This window comes from Typopeltis vanoorti, chromosome 21 (assembly GCF_054136105.1).
Source record: "Typopeltis vanoorti isolate ZY-2024b chromosome 21, IOZ_Tvanoo_1.0, whole genome shotgun sequence".
Taxonomy (NCBI): Eukaryota; Metazoa; Arthropoda; class Arachnida; order Uropygi; family Thelyphonidae; genus Typopeltis; species Typopeltis vanoorti.
The window spans coordinates 62,656,488-62,675,235 of NC_143569.1; the positions used below are offsets into that span (position 1 = coordinate 62,656,488).

At 36.2% G+C, this 18,748-nt stretch overlaps 1 protein-coding gene across 3 annotated transcripts in view; it reads left to right on the forward strand.

The window, feature by feature from the left end:
- The window catches only part of icln (chloride nucleotide-sensitive channel icln), an 85,259-nt gene that overhangs the window by 23,975 nt on the left and 42,536 nt on the right, over positions 1–18,748 (forward strand). For all 3 annotated transcript variants that reach the window (XR_016550125.1, XM_090411105.1, XM_090411106.1), the window contains exon 3: positions 10,020–10,162. Coding sequence is in view for 2 of the 3 variants with exons in the window: in XM_090411105.1 (XP_090267231.1) it covers positions 10,020–10,162 (143 nt within the window). In the remaining variant the exon portion in view is untranslated. The remainder of the gene's footprint in view (positions 1–10,019; positions 10,163–18,748) is intronic.

Below are 18,748 nucleotides of genomic sequence, written 5' to 3' on the forward strand. Positions count from 1 at the left end.
TAAAATTGGTTTCAACACTGTCTTGCATACAGCTAATTTAGTGTTTTGACTTATTTCTCTCTTATTGCATATAAAATTATTCTGTCGACTTCCTACCATACCAGCTTTATTGATTCTGTTGTCTATTTCCATATTTAATTTACCATTTTCACTAAAAGTCGTGCCTAAGTTTTGAGCACAACCGGAGGAATGCCATCTGGACTCGGGGCCTTGTTAGTATCACAATCAATCAGAATTTTCTTGATGTCTTTCTGGAAAAAGTTCAGAGGAGGCATGCAGTGGGCAGTTTACAGTAGCATGAGAGGTGCTATCACCGTATAACTGTCAGTTGAACAATATGACTTGAGAAATGCTTCCTGTATTTTACTCTCATCCTCTTCCCATACAACTTCCCTCCCTTCATCTGATTTTGTCCATTTGTGCTGAAATTATCAACAACATAAGAAGCAAGTGTATTCTGAATTTGGTCTAATTCAGTTGAGCAGTGCAACATCTCAAGCTGTATCTCTGCTAAATTGGATTTGATATTTCAGATTTTTGCAAGCTGCATCCTGGCGAAAATCTGTTGAATAAAAATGGCAAATCAGTAATTCACAACTTAGAATCGGTGACTTTATATATATATATTGTAAGAAGAAATATTCTTTATTAAAATTTTTAGTAATTTTGTGAACATCTTCATTGCAGTATAAATTGTAAGAGTAGCACAGATGTTATGTTGTTATTTTTTTAAATTTTTTATTATTATTATTATGGGCAACTCCAAGGAGTCGATAGACTCATCGAGGGAGGCCCTAACATCATGTCAAGAACAACTATTCGACATTCATACAGTATCTATCACATCTCGCCTTGAACTCATTCACAGTCATGGCACCCAACAGACTCTGGCAGCTTATTCCACTCATTCACCACTCTCCAAGTAAAAAACCTAGCTCTAACACCCTTGCTAACCACACTCTTGCCCAGCTTCCATGTATGGCCTCTAGTCCTCCCACCAGCAGTCCTATTCTCAAAAATATCTTCTGAATTAATCTTATAGAAACCCTTCAGTAATTTGAATGTCTCAATCATATCACCCCTTTTCCACCTATCAACCAATTTCTGCAACCCACAAATCTTCAACCTGTTCTCATAAGGTTCATTGCATAGACCTGCTATCATCTTGGGCACTTGTCTCTGGATCCTCTCCACCTCCTCTTCCTCATCAAGAAGAAACCCTGGCGCCCGTATCTGTGTACAGTAGTCTAGATGGGGTCTTATCAAGGCTCGATACAGAAGAACAATAACCTGTTTGTCTCTGCTTGTTACAGTATTTTTCAGCAACCAAGTAATTTGATCAGCTGATTTAGCCACTTTTGCGATGTGCCCCTGCCCCCCCTAAACTTCAACTCCCTATCCATCAGCACTCCCAAATCCCTGGCCTCGTCAATCTCCTGGAGTACGGTTCCACCAATGTGATATACTGCTGCTAATCTTTTCACCCCAAAATGCATAACCTTACACTTTGCCACATGAAATTGACATCCATTCAGTTTAGCCCAGACCTCCAATCTATCCAAATCATCTTGCAAAATTTTGACGTCATCTGCATTCACTATTGTCCTACCCAACTTTGCATCATCTGCAAACAAATGAACCGTTCCTCTCAGATCCTTTCCTATATCATTAATGAACAGATTGAACAGTAGTGGTCCAAGAACAGGACCCTGCAGCACACCACTAGTCACAGGCCGTCTTTTGGATTCTACTCCTGAATAAACCACTCTCTGATATCTCTCCATCAACTACCCTTCTATCTATCTCACCAACCCTATATCCATCCCCATATGCTGCAGTTTGCCGATTAGAATTCCATGTGATATCCTGTCAAAGGCCTTAGCAAGGTCCAGTAGAATCACTGTAAACCCATTACCCTTATCCAGTTCAGCCATCACTGTGTTTTAAAATGTGAGCAAGTTGCTGAGGCATGATCTACCCTTCGCAAAACCATGCTGTCCCCCATACAGTATCCCATTTTCATTTATCCAATCCTGTATTTTCTTCTTGACTATTTTCTCCAAGACCTTGACTGATATTCCTGATATGCTGATTGGTCGGTAATTTACAACAGCAGTCTTGGAACCTTCTTTATTCAGTGGAACTATTTTTCCCTCTTTCTTTTATATCTTTTATATAAATTTTTATATATATTAGATCTTTTATATAAAGATCAACACATGATCTTTATATAACATACAGATCTCGTGTCGATCAAATGGGACATCACAAGTTGTAGAACAGCATGGTCTTAATTATAACTAAAATTGCAAGGTTTAGTATTTAAAAAAAACCAACAACATTGCATTAACACTGATGAAGAGTTAAGTATTCTGTTGTCCATAATTGAGGTGGCATAGTTCATCATGAGCAGTATGTGTACGTGAAAGCATATTTAAGAATGCCCAGTATGAAAAGAAAGTGGCTATGCAGGCCAAAGGCAATTCAAAAAAATGTTATTGTTATGTTGCAAGCAAAAGAAAGAATGAATGTGGAAGAATCTAATGTCAGAAGCTAATGAGATTGTTCAATTAATGAATGCTCACTTTGCTAAGATATATCAGCCAAGTATATGGAACATGGTGCACACTGCTACTACTACTACATTGGATGAACAGTTAGACGTTCATGAGATGAGGTTGAAGAATTACTGCATAACCTGGATAAGAATTTGGCATAATGGACAGATGGAATATCAGCAAGTATCCTATAGGAATGTTCAGCTAAATTGGCTAGACCTTTCATGTTTTTATAACTTGAGCCTCATCTCAAATGATACCTGGAATGGAAGGAATGTATAATAGTAGTGTTGTACAAGGGTGGTGCTAAAACTGATGTGTGTATATGTGCCATTGTTGTTCAATCTATACATTAATGACTTTAGGGAGGTCTAACAGAAAATATGCAATTGTTTATCAATGATGCAAAGGTTGGCAGGACATTAAGAGATGCTACTGATAAACAGTATTTACAGGATGATTTGAATGGTATCCCTGGTTTGATGAAGTTTTTGGAGAAGTTGGTTAGAACTTGCATACAGAAATGGATAGACAGACAAGCTACACTCTGCAAGGAACAGCTTGGGTTTACTAAAGGAAAGTCACATTTTAGCAGTTTTCTCATATTTTATAACAAGTTATAAAAATGGAACATATTATTACTATGTTTTACCGGCTACATAAGTTTATTGAAAGGGGGATGGTAAATCCCGTTTTATTTTATAGCTGGGTACGAAACTCGGATTGAAATCCATCAAAGTCCTAGAGTTTCATGCTGAAAAAACTATCGGTGAGTCCAAGAGTAAAACCATCCTCTTTCAATAAACTTATGTAGCCGGTAAAACATAGTAATAACAATTTGGTAATAACAATATATACGAGTACACCATTTTGGCAATTCGATAGTAGAGGTATATAAGTTCGGTTCACTTAAAACCTTGGTATTCCAGGTCTACCTACTCACTGATGAGACCTCAAAAAAAGGTTGAAACCGGTCTGGGTGGTGACCTTCTCATAATGTAAATCAGTATACATATCTTAGGAGATGTGTTTTACATTATGAGAGAATATTAAGGTTAGTGACGGAGCTTGCTCCACCTTTGCATGGAGTTGCCCTGGTGTTGTACTCTCCAGAGGATTACTTACTCTTGGACTCGCCGATAGTTTTTTTGGCATGAAACTCTAGGACTTCGATGGATTTCTATCCGAGTTTCGTACCTGGCTATAAAATAAAATGAGATTTACCATCCCCTTTCAATGGAACATATTGATAACATTGATTTTATCCTGAAAACATGTCTACAGTACAATTTTTGTGAAAATAGGATGGATGGGCACCCTAAGCATACTCCTCTTCCAGTTCATGATACATGATGTACCATATATTATCACTCGTCCATGCTGTGGTTGCACTGGGTTTGAATCTGATCTAGGACACGAAGCACGTTTATGAGGTATTTTTGACTGATATGCTGGTCAATCTCATAAGAAGTAAATTGTTGGATGTTTTCATCCCCTTTTCTCTAAGTTAATCCCCTTTTTTTTTTTTTTACTGGATTTTAATCTGATCTAGGAATGAAGAACCTGTATGAGGTATTTTTGACTGGAAGTAAGTTTGAATGAAAACATCCTGCCACTTCTAATGAGAAGTGGCAGGATGTTTTCATTCCCTTTTATCTAATTCTGTAAATTATCACACAATCAGAAATCAACATAATAAATAAAGCAATGAATCCATATTCTCAAAGATAAACAAAACTTTGTAATCTATACTAGTTATTTCCAAATATAAATGTAACAGATGCTATTCCCACACTATCCTTCAAAACACACACACACACACACACTGGCCATAAGAATACCTTAGTTGCATTGACCATAATTCCAAATAACGTTATCTATGTAATAACCCAATCCAAATTTCATACACTCAATCTGATATTTCATTACCTAACTTCCATGCTATTGAGTTGAAGTCTAGCCATGAAAGTACATGGGTAGAAATGAAGGAATAAAAATGTCGTGAGGAGGGAAAAATGCATGGTTGAATTCAAGTTTATGGATGAAAATTGGAAGCAAGCAGTTGCACAAAAATTCAAAGTAGATCTGAAATGTAAACATTTCAAAGCACATTGTGCATGTATGTTTCATTGTCACGGTGATCTACAAAAAAGCACAGAAAGGTAAACATACTTTCCAGGGAATGAAGCATAAATACCTCATAATCAAGCAACATTATTCTAGTACATAAAACCACAGTTATAAGTGTTCTGAGAAAAATTAGGAGATTGAACCAATGATAGAATCATATTAAAAATAAGATATTAGAATGGAATTTGACATTATTAGCATTCAAGAATGTGTCAGCAGAGCTAATCTAAAGTGATATGTCCACTTAAATAGAATGAGTGGAGAAAGGTTAGCAAAACAGAGATGCCAAGGTGGCAGGAAAGAGACCCGAGGAAGACCAAGGTCTAGGTGGATTGATTCAGTCAGAAGTGTCTTAGAAGCACGAAATGTTAGATATGACAATATTGGAGTGCTTACAAGCAATAGATTGATTTAGAGGAAAATTGCTCAATGGAATTTAATAATAATGTAAAGTTACTCATATAGTGCTATCATAATAACCTGAACATTCCTTGGGAGTACAGGAAATCGATGACAGTGATGGACTTCTCAAGATTTGCCTATACTGCAGTTACAGAAATGCTACAGCTTGAAGCCAAATTTCAGGAAGAAGAAATATTCCACTCTATCAGTTTAACAGTAATTATGGCTGTTTGTCACTTCAAAGTTTCTAGAGGAATGTGAGAACAAAATTTTTATCTGGTAAGAAGTTTAACTCTTCTTGAGTAGTTTGTAGATAAGCTCTGCTCTCTATTTATTCATGCCATCATTAACATAATTATCTGAAACTGTTGGATTGAGAAGTCAATTTCGTGTTCTATTTCTTGTAACAGCAAGCAAAGAGAGTAAGCCTGATGGCAGAGAGTCATTCTGTAACCATATTTTTATCATGAATGATGATGAGATAGATTATGTGTATAATGCTCTTTGTTTGTCTTCTGGAAAATTTAGAACTGAATTATACTCCTAATAGCTGGCAAAGCATGATGTCTAAGAAGGGAATCCTTCAATGAATGATAATACTGTTCTCAGAAATATGGTGTAATCAAATCTTTAGTCAACAGAGCTCATGAAATATATGCTACGGATTCTTTTCTACACAAAGAACAGTTTATTATCAGAATATCTTTATCTCTAATGGTTATAATACAAAATCTGTTGTAAAAATAATAATTATCGGCGTCAAGAAGAAATTACTAGAATTTATATTCCATATGTTAAAGGGCTTTCTGAAAAAATAGCAAGACGACTACAACAGATTAACTTAAGTCTCATTCCATCCAGTTTGCCAACTTAATACCTTCCTTATCTTACCTAAAGACAAATATCCTCCTCTTTCTTATCCTGGAGTTATCCTTATCCTACAGAATCCCCTACTCTTGCAGCTTATGTTATTATGGACAAATTGGTCATTTTGTACAGATTCATCTTGAAGAACATCAGGAATACATTTCACTTAAAGAAGAAACAAATCTGGTTTAGCAAGCCACACATTACATACAGAACACAGGATTCAGTGGAACAAAACCAAAGTGTTACACAAAGTTATTTCCTTCTGGGAACGCTGTAAAAGAAAGTTCTGAAGCATACACATTCGCAACCCAAACCTGAACAAAAACGATTGCCTAAAACTTTCTCAATTTGGGGGAATTATACTGAATGATGCTCACCATTCGTGTGTTCCTTAATTTGTAATTAATTTTTGTTTATATATAAAAAGAATTTATTGACTAAATAAACTAAATTTATTAACTATTATTTTATTGTAATTTATTTTGGGTATCTATCAGTGTAGATGAAGCTATTCTCCTGCAGCTGATAGTGCACATAATATCATGCACTTGCAATTGAATTGTTCTCTTTTTTTGTGTTTTTCCTATAATTGTATTGACAACAGCTATGAAACTTTGTCAAAAATTTTACAAATGAAGACATTTAAATTAAATGTAAATGATTCCAGCAGTAATATTTTATGATGAATTCTTCCTCTTATGTCTTGATTTTTAGAATAAAGTTTTTGTCAACTTATGTACATTCATGCTTATTGTACATTGCTGGCCTGGTTGGCCAAGTGGATAGCATACTCACTTTCGAACCAGCAGATTGTGGGTATGGGTGTTTGTAAAAGCTGCGCAGGATGAGCTTGTATAGCTTCTTGAGTTTATAAGGCTTGCCTTTAAAATAAATAACTACTGTAGGTGGGCTACAGTGATATTTTTGTATATTTTAAAAATATTTTTCGTATTTTTATTTTTTACATAGTTCAAAAACCCTGCTTTAGTGACCACACATGGAACTTTTTCAAGCCACTTCAGTAAGCAAGGCACTGTCTTACACCAGGAGATGAAATACATCTCTCATCTAAAAACAGTCACAACCATCTATACCTATGGTGGAATTTGAACCCTTAACCTTGGTTGGAGAGCAGATGTGCTAACTACTCGGCCAGACTGGTTTAAGTACATATTTTAAAATAGGAGGGTTGAATGGGAAGAATAGCAGTGCATGGAAAGTTTTAAAAAGATGTTTCAATGATATGAATGTGTCCCTAGAGTTTCAAAAACAAATAAAATGGGAGTGAAATGGATAGGCAATCTCATTAAATGAGGTCCATAAGTTCAGACCAAAATTAATTACTAGTATTGTATGGAAAGCTAAGTTGAAGTATGAAAAGAAATTGGCTGTACAGGCTAAAGACAACTCAAAAGAATTTTACCATTATGCTGCAAGTAAAAGAAAGAATGACTGTGGAAGAATAAATAACTTTACTGAATGTGGATAGCACCCTAGTATCAAAAGCAGATGAGGTAGTTCAAATAATGAGTGCTCACTTCACTGAGATCTATCAACCAGGTATGTAACATGGTGTGCAATGCTATCACTATATTGGATGTAGATATAGAGGTGCATAAGAATAAGGTTCAATAGCTGTTGTATAACCTGGATATCAGTTCAGCAATATGGCCAGATGGAATATCAGCATGCATACTAAAGGAATATTCAGTGGAATTGGCTAGGCCCTTGACATATTTATATAATTTGAGTCTTATCTCAGGTAGGATCCCACAGGAATGGAAAGAATGTATAATAATCCCATTGCTCAAGGGTGCTGCAAAAACTGATGTGTCTAACTATCGACCTATCAGTCTGGAGTGATTGTGAAGATTTTTTTAGAAGTTGGTAAGAACTCACATACAGAAATGGGTGGGCAAACCTTTGCCCACCGCTCTCCAACCAACAGGTTGTGTGTTTGAATCCTGTTGTGGGCATGTATGTTGATGATTGTCTTTAGGTGGAAGATGAATGTCATCACCTGGTGTGAGACCACCATCCCACTTTTTGGAGGCTTGAAGTGGCTTGAAAAAGTTCCATGTTTGGTCACTAGAGCAAGGTTTCCAGACTGTGTAAAAAAATAAATGAAAAATATAAAAATAGATAAAAAATCCTTATCCCGACCACGGTACAAGAATGGATACACTATGATATACCATTGAACTTTGCTAAGGCATTTGATAGGAAACCACGCAAAAGACTTGCATAAACTGGAGAAAATGGAATTTGAATATAAATTATCTCATCTCATTTTCCTTTTACCGTACGGTGTTGGTTTGGATAAGTGGGCAGCTGAGGGACAGGGATCAGAAAGTGGCATTTGGAAAATATGAATCTGCCAGATTTAAGGTAACCAATGGTGTTCCAAAGTGATCAGTTTTTGGGCCATTGTTGTTTAATCTGTATATTAATGATATTGGAAAGGGGCCAACAGGAGATATTCAGTTGTTTGCTGATGATGCAAAGATAGGTAGGACAATCAGAAATGCTACTGATATATATATATATATATATATATATATATATATATATATATATATATATATATATATATATATATATATATATATATAGTGTGGGCAAACAGAATGGCTGTCAGTGGAACGTTAGTAAGTATAAAGGTGTGCACTTTGGTGTGATGCAATATCCAACAGCATTTTATATTGGTACAATTATCTTAAACTGATGATGCTAGAGATCTTGGAGTAATGATGGATAGAAAGTTGAAGTTCAAAGATCACATAACAAAATATGCAAATATAGAAGATAACTCTGATGTTTAAATGAACATTGAATTGTAAGGATGTGGAAGGCTTTTGCCTCTTTACAAGGTCTTTATATGATCACACCTGTACTACTGTGTGCAGACAAAATCTTTCTCTCTTTGGAACAAAGATAAAGAAGTTGTGAAAAAGCTGCAGAGAAGAGTTGCAAATTGGGATTATGATATGTAGATTATATTAATAGTTTACAGTCCACAATCATGTGGACTGCAAACACTGGTAGATAGAAGAAAGGGAGCTGATATGATAGAGGTCTGTGAACTTTTGAGAGAGAGTGTTATAGGATATCAGTTGATAAAATTTTTCTTTATATGGAAGGTGGGGAGAGGACAACAGGGCATCTGGAAGTTAAGTTTGTGTGCAGTTTAGAAAGCGATAAGAGCTAGATTTTTCTGGAGCTGTGAGTGAGTGGAACTTGCCTTTTTGAAGTAGTGATTGCATCTATCATGAATGAGTTTAAGAAAATGTATGATAGCTGGAGTGGGTGATGTATTGCCTTCCTCGATGAGTCCTTGACTCTTTGGAGAATAAAATACTGGCAAATGCTAATCATAATCCTTCACATGTTACTTTTGTTTTAAGCACATGTTTATAAACCTTATATATATATATATATATATATATATATATATATATATATATATAAATTCTCCTTGTGTACAGATTTGTGCAATTGTTTCTGATTATTCATCTGTATAGAATAATATTATATTTACCATATTGCAAGGACATGTCATACACTAATAGTGCTGATATTCTGGTGATAAGGGTAAAAAGATAAAACTGAAAAACTTAATTTTATTGCAATCACTTGCAAATTTGTCAACCATGATACTTTAGCAAGCACTTACAAAGCTTTAAAATAAAATACAAAAGAACTTTTGCACTGAAACCAGTTGCCATTTGAGGAGGCTCAACTAACACTCTGGTGATAGTACTGAAAACGTGGAATCCCGTAATGCTATAATCTTTATACCTATCTAGTAGGTGTGGTGCTAGTAAGTTAACCAAGCTTTGCAGCAAAATATGTTGGTAGCCTCAAATTTAATTTGAAAATTGTTTTTATTGAATTAAAACATTATTTCTAGATTAGCTAGATAAGTTTTTGTTCTTGAAAAGTCAGAAATGCAGTTGATGAAACTGTGAGATATCAATTATAAACTGTTATATTTTGTCAATTGTTATGTCATAATCACAAGTTTAAATAATAATGCATTTTAATTTTTGTGTTCTGCAGCCGTGTATCTTGGGTTGGTGACCATGGTCAAGGTTTTTCCCTGGAATATCCAGCAATAGCTCTTCATGCAGTGTCCAGAGACTTAAATTCATTTCCTGATGAATGCCTTTATTTAATGATTGATGCTCATCTGGATGAAACAGGTATTCTGATTGCCATTAAAGTTATCTTTATTCTCTAACAAATAGTATGAAAATGGTTTATAAGGTAATAAAATACCTTATAATTACTCGGGTACTCATTTCAAAAGTGATTACACTGAATTCCATCTTAATATAATAAAACTAATTACTAGAGTTTTCTTTCTTTTTGGTTGCAACACACAATGGTTTTGAAATTAATAGCTATGCAAATTTTGCCAGGTGCCTATAGTAACTAGGAAAATATAAAAAAATAAAATATTAAGTCATGTAAGTGTTTTTAAGTATGAGATTCATACACACATCAACATATTTGTTTAAGAGAAAATTATGAATGTTGACATGTTTAGATATGTTGTGGGAATTCAGTAGCACACTTTATCTTTCTTCTTTCACATCATGTAACAGGGGTGGGCAAGTTCTTTACTAATAAGAGCCGCATATAATACATTTTTGAATGTTCAAGAGCTGTAGAAAATATTATTTTAAATTGTATTTATAAATAATAAAAAATACAACTATATAGTAATCCTACTCACCAAAGAAGAATATATTTAATCTCTACTCATTGAAGGCTTTGATTGATTTTTCATTTGTGCAGTTAATAGTTTAAAATCTGGCTGGTAGGTTGTCAAAGCTCGGTGAGGTGGCTGTTAGTGAGGATAGCATGATGTTTTGACTTGACAAATTTCATTACAGAGAAGAGAGATTCACAGCAGTAAGTTGTTACAAAAACAGAGAGTAGTTGGAAGCCAGTTTTCTGAAGATTGGGATACTTTGTTTCTGGGATTTGTTTCCAAAAGTCAGTCACAGATGAGCTTTTATGTATTAGCTTCAAACCCACATCTTCCTGCAGCTCAATAAGCTCTCTCTCTCTATTGAAGCAAGATCCGCGGCAAAGGTGCAACAATAGGACATCCATCGTTGATGACATCAATCACAAAGGATTCACAAGAAATTCAAAACGTGGCTTTAACTTTTTTAGTTTCTCAAACCTATTCTCAAAATCATTATAAAGTGTTTCTAAGTTTCCTTCGTATTGTTTTAGTTTACTGAAACAATCCTTCGTGTATTGTTTGTTAAAATCGTCCTCCCATTGTTGGCTAAACACTCTCATTTCTTGTTCGTATTTCTGTTTTATACTCTTCTGTTGCTCAGTCATTTTAAATAAAGATTTTATAACTTTCACTAAAATCAATCTTAATTATTTATTAATCAGAAAAGTACTTATCTACACTAAAATTCACTAGTTATGTTCCGCTACCACCACAAGCACGTAACTTGTGTGTAGTGCATGAAGAGTGATGATGCAGAGTTCAGGCAACAGAGGAGGTGGGTATTGTAGCGATCATAGTAGTCACTTTTGGAACTAATTTTGGCTGGAGCGACACAGGCCATAAAATGTCGAAAAATTTTTTACCAACCAAATACAATAATAAAATCTACATTAACAACCCTTTTGGCCAGTACCATTTAAAAGCTAAAAATGTAAAGTTTCAAAATATGTTTTTTACTTATCTTTAAAGCATTTACAAAATAAAATATTCTAATATTGGTACATATTAATCTGAAAGTATGTCCCATCTCAACATCACCAGAGTTAAAGATCGGTACTGTCAACATAAGAAGCCTGAATGCAAAGAAATGAAGCTAGCTAAGGAATTAGATAAGTACCAGATTGACATAATCGGGGTGACTGAAACAAAAAAAAAGACAAAAACTGGTGAGATCTATCTGAGCAATAAATACAAGATGTTATATTCAGGCAGTGACAATAATGGAAAAGTAGGAGTAGCCATAGTATTCAACACAAAATACGAGGCTAATCTTCTTGAATGGCAGGCAGTCTCAAGTAGAGTGATGCGGGCAAATATCAGAATGGGGAATTGGACAATGAAACTTATTTGTACCTATGGTCCCACAGAAGGTTCTACTAAAGTAGAAGTGGAGGAATTTTTTGATGCTATAGAAAAAGCAACTGACACAATGAAAAAGGAAAAGTTGGTCCTTGCAGAGTACGAAACGATTGTCAGACATACGAAAATATTTTGAGAAACTTTGGAGAAAAGAGCAAAACTAATATTAATGGCAAATACCTGTTGGATTTCTGCTCAGGACATGGACTGGTTATTACTAACACCATGTTCCAACATAAGAGCCTGTGTAGCTCAGTGGATGTGGCGTTTGCACACCACCGCGCTTGGCCACACGAAGGAAGGCTTGGTTTCGAGTCTAGTCGGCGACTGGAGGAAATTTTTCTAAGCCTTTTTTCGACCGGTTCCCGAGTTAGTCGATCTCTGGCACGGGCGAGCAGGTTTTTCCTCCCGGAAACTCTGGTTTTTCGTCCTGTAAACTCAAGAAAAGCGACCGTAGAACCCACATTATTTCAGACATTAAATATATTGTGTTAGGGTTAGGGACCACGAGATGGCGGCACATTTGAGCCGTCTCTCTTCACTGCGTACCGCTTAATTAGTGATAGCCTTGGGCCATCTGTCTCTGATTGGGTACCAGTGGAGATTGAACTGCCCACTCAGTCTCCAAAAGTTAGATAGGGCTAAATGGCCTCGCCTACTCCCGTATACGGGAATAAAAAGGCGTTAGCTGATTTTTTTTTTAGCTGTTCCAACATAAAAATGTGCACAAATTCACATGGAGAGAAGAGGCAAGGAATAAGAAAAGTCTCGTTGACTATTTATTGTTGATAGTGATGTGTTTCCACTGGTGCAGAACACCAGAGTGTACAGAGGATTTGAAATTGGAAGTGATCATTATTTAGTCTTTAGTAGAATAAAAATTGAATTGCATATTGAAAAGAATAACATGTAAGAAAGTTTTAAAGCTAATAAAAGTTGAGCAGCTCTCAGATGTTAACTGTAGACCTTGGAGATTCAGTGGCAAACCTTGAAGAAAACCCTGATTGGTTCATCCAGAGAGGCATGTGGTGAGGTTGTCTGCAATGATAGAAAAATCAGAACTCCATGGGGGACACAGGAAGTTAAAGAGGTAGTGAAGGAAAAGAAGAAAGCTTATCAAAAGTTCCTGGCAAATAAGTCAGCTTGTGCTCTTAGAGAATATAGAAACAAATTGGCAAGAACATAGAAAATAAATATCAAGAAGGTGGTAAGATATTCTGGAGGTTGTTGATGAAGCTTAAAAATGGAGTGCTGTAAAAGGAATTAGAGATGATAAAGGTGACATGAAAACAGGAGAAAAAGATATCCTTGAAATATGGAGTAATTACTTCGAAAAATTGTTAAATGAAACAAGAAGTGATAGCCCAGTGGTAAAAAAACACTCAACAGGCATACAGTCAGGAATACATATCCATACTTGAAGTAGAAAAAGCCATCAAAGGCTTGAAATGTGGAAAGGCAGCAGGAGTAGATGATATCCGACCAAAAATGCTGAAATATGGTGATATAAAAGTCTTACAGTGACTGCACTGCATAGTTCAGAGAGCATGGACAAAGGGACAAATTTGCGATGATTGAAGTAGAGCTCTAATAGTACTCATATATAAAAAGGGAAATAAAACTGAATATGAGAATTAGAGATATTTCCTTACTGAGTGTTCCTGGCAAGATTTATGCAAGCATACTTGAGAAATGGTTGAGAAGAATTGTGGAAGAAAAGCAAGTCAGCAGTTAGAATTGAAGGAAGTACAGGAAGATGGTTTAATGTTAAATCTGGTGTGAGACAAGGATGTATTATCCCCTCTGTGATTCATTATCTATGTGGATCACGTTATGAAGGAAAGTGGTATTAAACATGATATCAGAATTGGAGATGTTAATGTCAGCTCTTTGCTTTATGCGGATGATGTTATACTTCTAAATAAATCCGCTACAAGTTTGCAAGATTCCCTGACTAAATTGAATAATTGTTGTAATAGGTATGGTATGAAGGTCAGCAATGAAAATAGGTAGAATCGTTGAAAATGTCAACTGTGTTGTGAATGGAGAACCTGTGGAACAAATAAAACATTATTATTATTATTGTTCCGGGCAACTCCAAGGAGTCGACAGACTCATCGAGGGAGACCCTAACATCATGTCAAGAACAACTATTCGACATTGACACGGTATCTATCATACCTTGCCTTGAACTCATTCACGGTCGTAGCACCCACAACAGACTCTGGAAGCTTAGTCCACTCATTCACCACTCTCCAAGTAAAAAACCTAGCTCTAACTCCCTTGTCAACCACGCTCTTGCCCAGCTTCCATGCATGGCCCCTAGTCCTTCCACCACCAGTTATATTTTCAAAAATATCTTCTGGATCAATCTTATAGAAACCCTTCAGTAATTTGAATGTCTCAGTCATATCACCCCTCCTTCGCCTATCGTCCAATCTCTGCAACCCACAAATCTTCAACCTATTCTCATAAGGTTCATTCCACAGACCTTCTATCATCTTGGTCACTCGTCTCTGGATCCTCTCTACTCCTCCCCATCACGAAGAAACCCCGGTGCCCATAACTGGGTACAGTAGTCCAGATGGGGTCTTATCAAGGCTCGATACAGAGGAACAACAACTTGTTTGTCTCTGCATGTTAAAGTATTTTTCAGAAGCCAAGTGATTTGATGAGCTGATTTATTCACTTTTGCAATGTGCCCCTAAACTTCAATTCCCTATTCACAAACACTCTCAAATCCCTGGCCTCATCAATCTTCTGGAGTACGGTTCTACCAATGCGATATACTGCTGCTATTTTTTTCACCCCAAAGTGCATAACCTTACACTTTGCCACATTAAATTGACATCCATTTTTTCCTAGCCCAGTCCTCCAAACTATCCAAATCATCCTGTAAAATTTTGACATCCAGTGCACTCACAATTGCTCTACCCAACTTTGCCTCATCATCAGCAAACAAGTGAACACTTCCTCTCAAATCCTTTCCTATGTCATTAATGAACAAATTGAAAAGCAGTGGTCCAAGAACAGAGCCCTGCGGCACACCACTAGTCACAAGCCGTCTTTTAGACTCCACTCCTGCATAAACCACTCTCTGGTATCTCTCCTTCAACCACCCTCCTATCCATCTCACCAACCCTATATCTTTCCCCATCTGCTCCAGTTTACTGATTAGGGTTCCATGTGGTATCCTGTCAAAGGCCTTGGCAAGGTCCAGTAGTATCACTGTAAACCCATTATCCCTATGAAGTTCCGCCGTCACTGTGTTATAAAACGTGAGCAAGTTACTGAGGCATGATATACCCTTCACGAAACCATGTTGTCCCCCATACAATATCCCATTTTCATCTATCCAATCCTGTATTATTTTCTTGACTAATTTCTCTAAGACCTTGACAATGATTCCTGATATGCTAATCGGTCGGTAATTTACAACAGCAGTCTTGGAACCACCTTTATGCAGTGGAACTATTTTCCCCTCTTTTCACCCTCTCGGGACTAACCCAGACCCGAGACTCAAATTAAACAAATTGGTCAAGGGTACTGACAATTCTTTAGCTGCTTCTCGCACGACACGAGCTGGTATACCATCCAATCCCACGGATGTATTGACATTGAGGTTATGCAACAGACTACTCACCTCCACTTCATTCACCACAATTCCCGTTTAATTTACTGGTTTATTCGTTTCTGCAATGTCGCCACCTGGATGATATATTCTTGCAAAGTGCTCACTCAGTAACTCAACTATATCAACTGATTCAGTTACCTCCCTACCATCGGCATTCTTTAAAATCTTTCTGCCATGTACATTTTTCCTTTTACTTGCTACATATCTAAAAAACTGTTTAGGATTCTCTTTAGCCTGCATGGCCAATGTTCTTTCATAATCCTTTTTTGCTTTTCTTACCACACTCGTTACCCTTCTGGCCTGCGCTTTATACCATTCATGTGCCTGCCGGTCACCTTAGTCCTTAAATTCCCTCCATAGTTGTTTATTTTTTTGCAGCTCAAGCTTAATGGTGTTATTCATCCATTTAACCCCTACTTGATTTATTATTCGGACTCTAGGTATACAGTCAGCCATTGCTTCATGCAAACACTTCTTAACTGCCTCCCATGCACTATCAACTTCTAGTCCTTGCAGTTGTACATGCCATGGCACTGAACCAATCAAACTCCTAAGCTTGTCATACTTTCCAGCCTGATAATTCCATATGTACCCTGTCTTAATTGAAAATTCCACACCTTTAGCCACCTCCCAAGTCAAGACCCTATGATCACTCTCACCAATTGGTGGCAATCTGGTCATATTTGTTACAGCCAAATCCTCAGATGTAATTACTAGGTCAAGCACTCTCTGACCCCTAGTATTTTCCATTACATGCTGTCGCAGATAGTTATCCCTTAATAACCACATAAAATCCAATTCCTTCCTCCCGTGTGTCCTCTCCTCACTCCAATCAATGTGACCATAGTTGAAATCTCCCATAATAATTATCCTCCTTCCACTCATTTCTTCTATTTGCTTGTGCATACTGTCACCACTCTTTTCCATCACCTGGTCTATAGCAGCACCCAATTGTATATTTAGTTCTACTAGCCACAATCTCACACCAAATGGCCTCAAATGTGCTCTTTTCTCTATCTTGCAATTCAACTTCTATTCTCCTTGGCTGTAGCTCAACAGCTATCATCAACAATACTCCTTCCCCCATTTTATTCTAAACATTTCAGTTACTTAGGGATGATTTTTAGTGAAGATGGTAAATTAAATATGGAAATAGATAACAGAATCATCAAAGCTGGTATGGTAGGAAGTCGATTGAATAAATTCATATGGTATAAGAGAGAAATTAGTTGGAACACTAAATTAGCTGTATACAAGACAGTGTTCAAACAGTTTTAACTTATGGATCTGAGAGCTGGGCCAGAAGTAAAACACTTGACCAAAGACTAGAGACTGCAGATATGAGAGTCCTGAGAAAGATTAGAGGGGTGAATAGATGGCATCAATGGCAATATCATATTAAAAACAAGGATATTAGGAAATAACTTGACATTGTCAGCATCCAGGAATGCGTTAGCAGAGCTAATCTCAGGTGGTATGGTCGCTTAAACAGAATGGGGGAGGAAAGATTAGCAAAATAAGTGTTCTCTGCCAGGTTAGCAGGAAAACGACCCAGAGGAGGACCAAGAAATAGGTGGATTGATACGGTACAAAGTGCCTTAGATGATAGAAATATAAGATCTGATAATATTGGAATCTTGACAATCTTGTAGATAGGAAGTTATTAATGATGTAAATTTTTCATGTAGTACTATCATATCCTGTACACCCCTTGAGGGTACAAATCAGGAATTTGATGACGATAGTGATGATAAAATTTAATAAAAATGGCAGTGAAAACCAGTATTGTCTCGGGAGTTGCATGGAGTAGCTTTGGGAACCACAGTTTCCCCACCCCTCTCATATAGCATGCTGTTGTGAAATGTGGATTTTTATAGGTAGAGACCTAGAGAAGCTGGTTTGAATACTAGTTTCGAGTCAGATATATATTCTGTATTACTGCATTTGGCAGGAGTTTGGAATACTGTATGGCATTATTATTCTTAGTAAACTCAAACTTGATTATGTTTTTCAAGGAAGAATAGTGCTGTAAAATTGAACTGCTATGCTAGTTGATAAGTTAAAGTTGCAGCAAGCTTCTTTTTTTTTTTTTTTTTTAAATACGAAAGAAAGTAAATTATTTGAAAACAATACATATTATTGTTTACATCCTCATTTTGCCAAAGCATGAACAAATAAAATTTTGCACATGAGATATCTTCATAACTAGGCTGCTTGTATGTAGACTCGCTTGATTTCACTTGAAGTTGTCCTAGTTTCCCTTTATACCAGTGTTTCCTAAAGTAGTTACATTGAGATACAACTTAATTTGCATGCTACAATCTATGGGAAGATAGTATGAAAAATTTGAACCATAGAAAAACATATTGGATTAATATAGCTTATTACAAAATTTGAATACAAAACATGTTTAGGAATGGCACTTCTTGTTACCAGATCCTAGGGCAAGGATATGAAATTCAGTGTTTAAAACTAATACAAAGATTATCATCATCAAATTCCTGATATGTACCCTTAGGGGACGTATGGGATATTATGATAGTACTATATGAAAAAGGTACACCATTAATAACTTCTGATCAGTAATTTTCTTCCAAATTAAACTGTTATCTGTCAAGACTCTAATGTTATCAGACAGATGTGGGTGTATCAACCCACCTACATCTTAGTCTTCTTTTGGGTCTTTTTCCTGCCATCCTGGAAAAGAACACTTGTTTTGCTAAACTTACCTCTCTCATTCTGTGTGAGTGATCATACCATCTAAGATTAACTCTGCTAACATATTCCTGAATGCTAACAATGGTAACTTCTTTCCTAATATCCTCATTTTTAATACGATACTGCCATTGATGATATGTGTGGTCTCCAGTTTTTGATCAGGTGTTTTATTTCGAACACCATATGCTGCTAGTTTAGTGTTTTGACCAATTTCTTTGTTATTCCATATAAATTTATTCAGCTGACTTCCTACCATACCAGCTTTACTAATTCTGTTGTCTTGTGCCTAAATAGATGAAATGTTTTACGTGTTCTATAGGT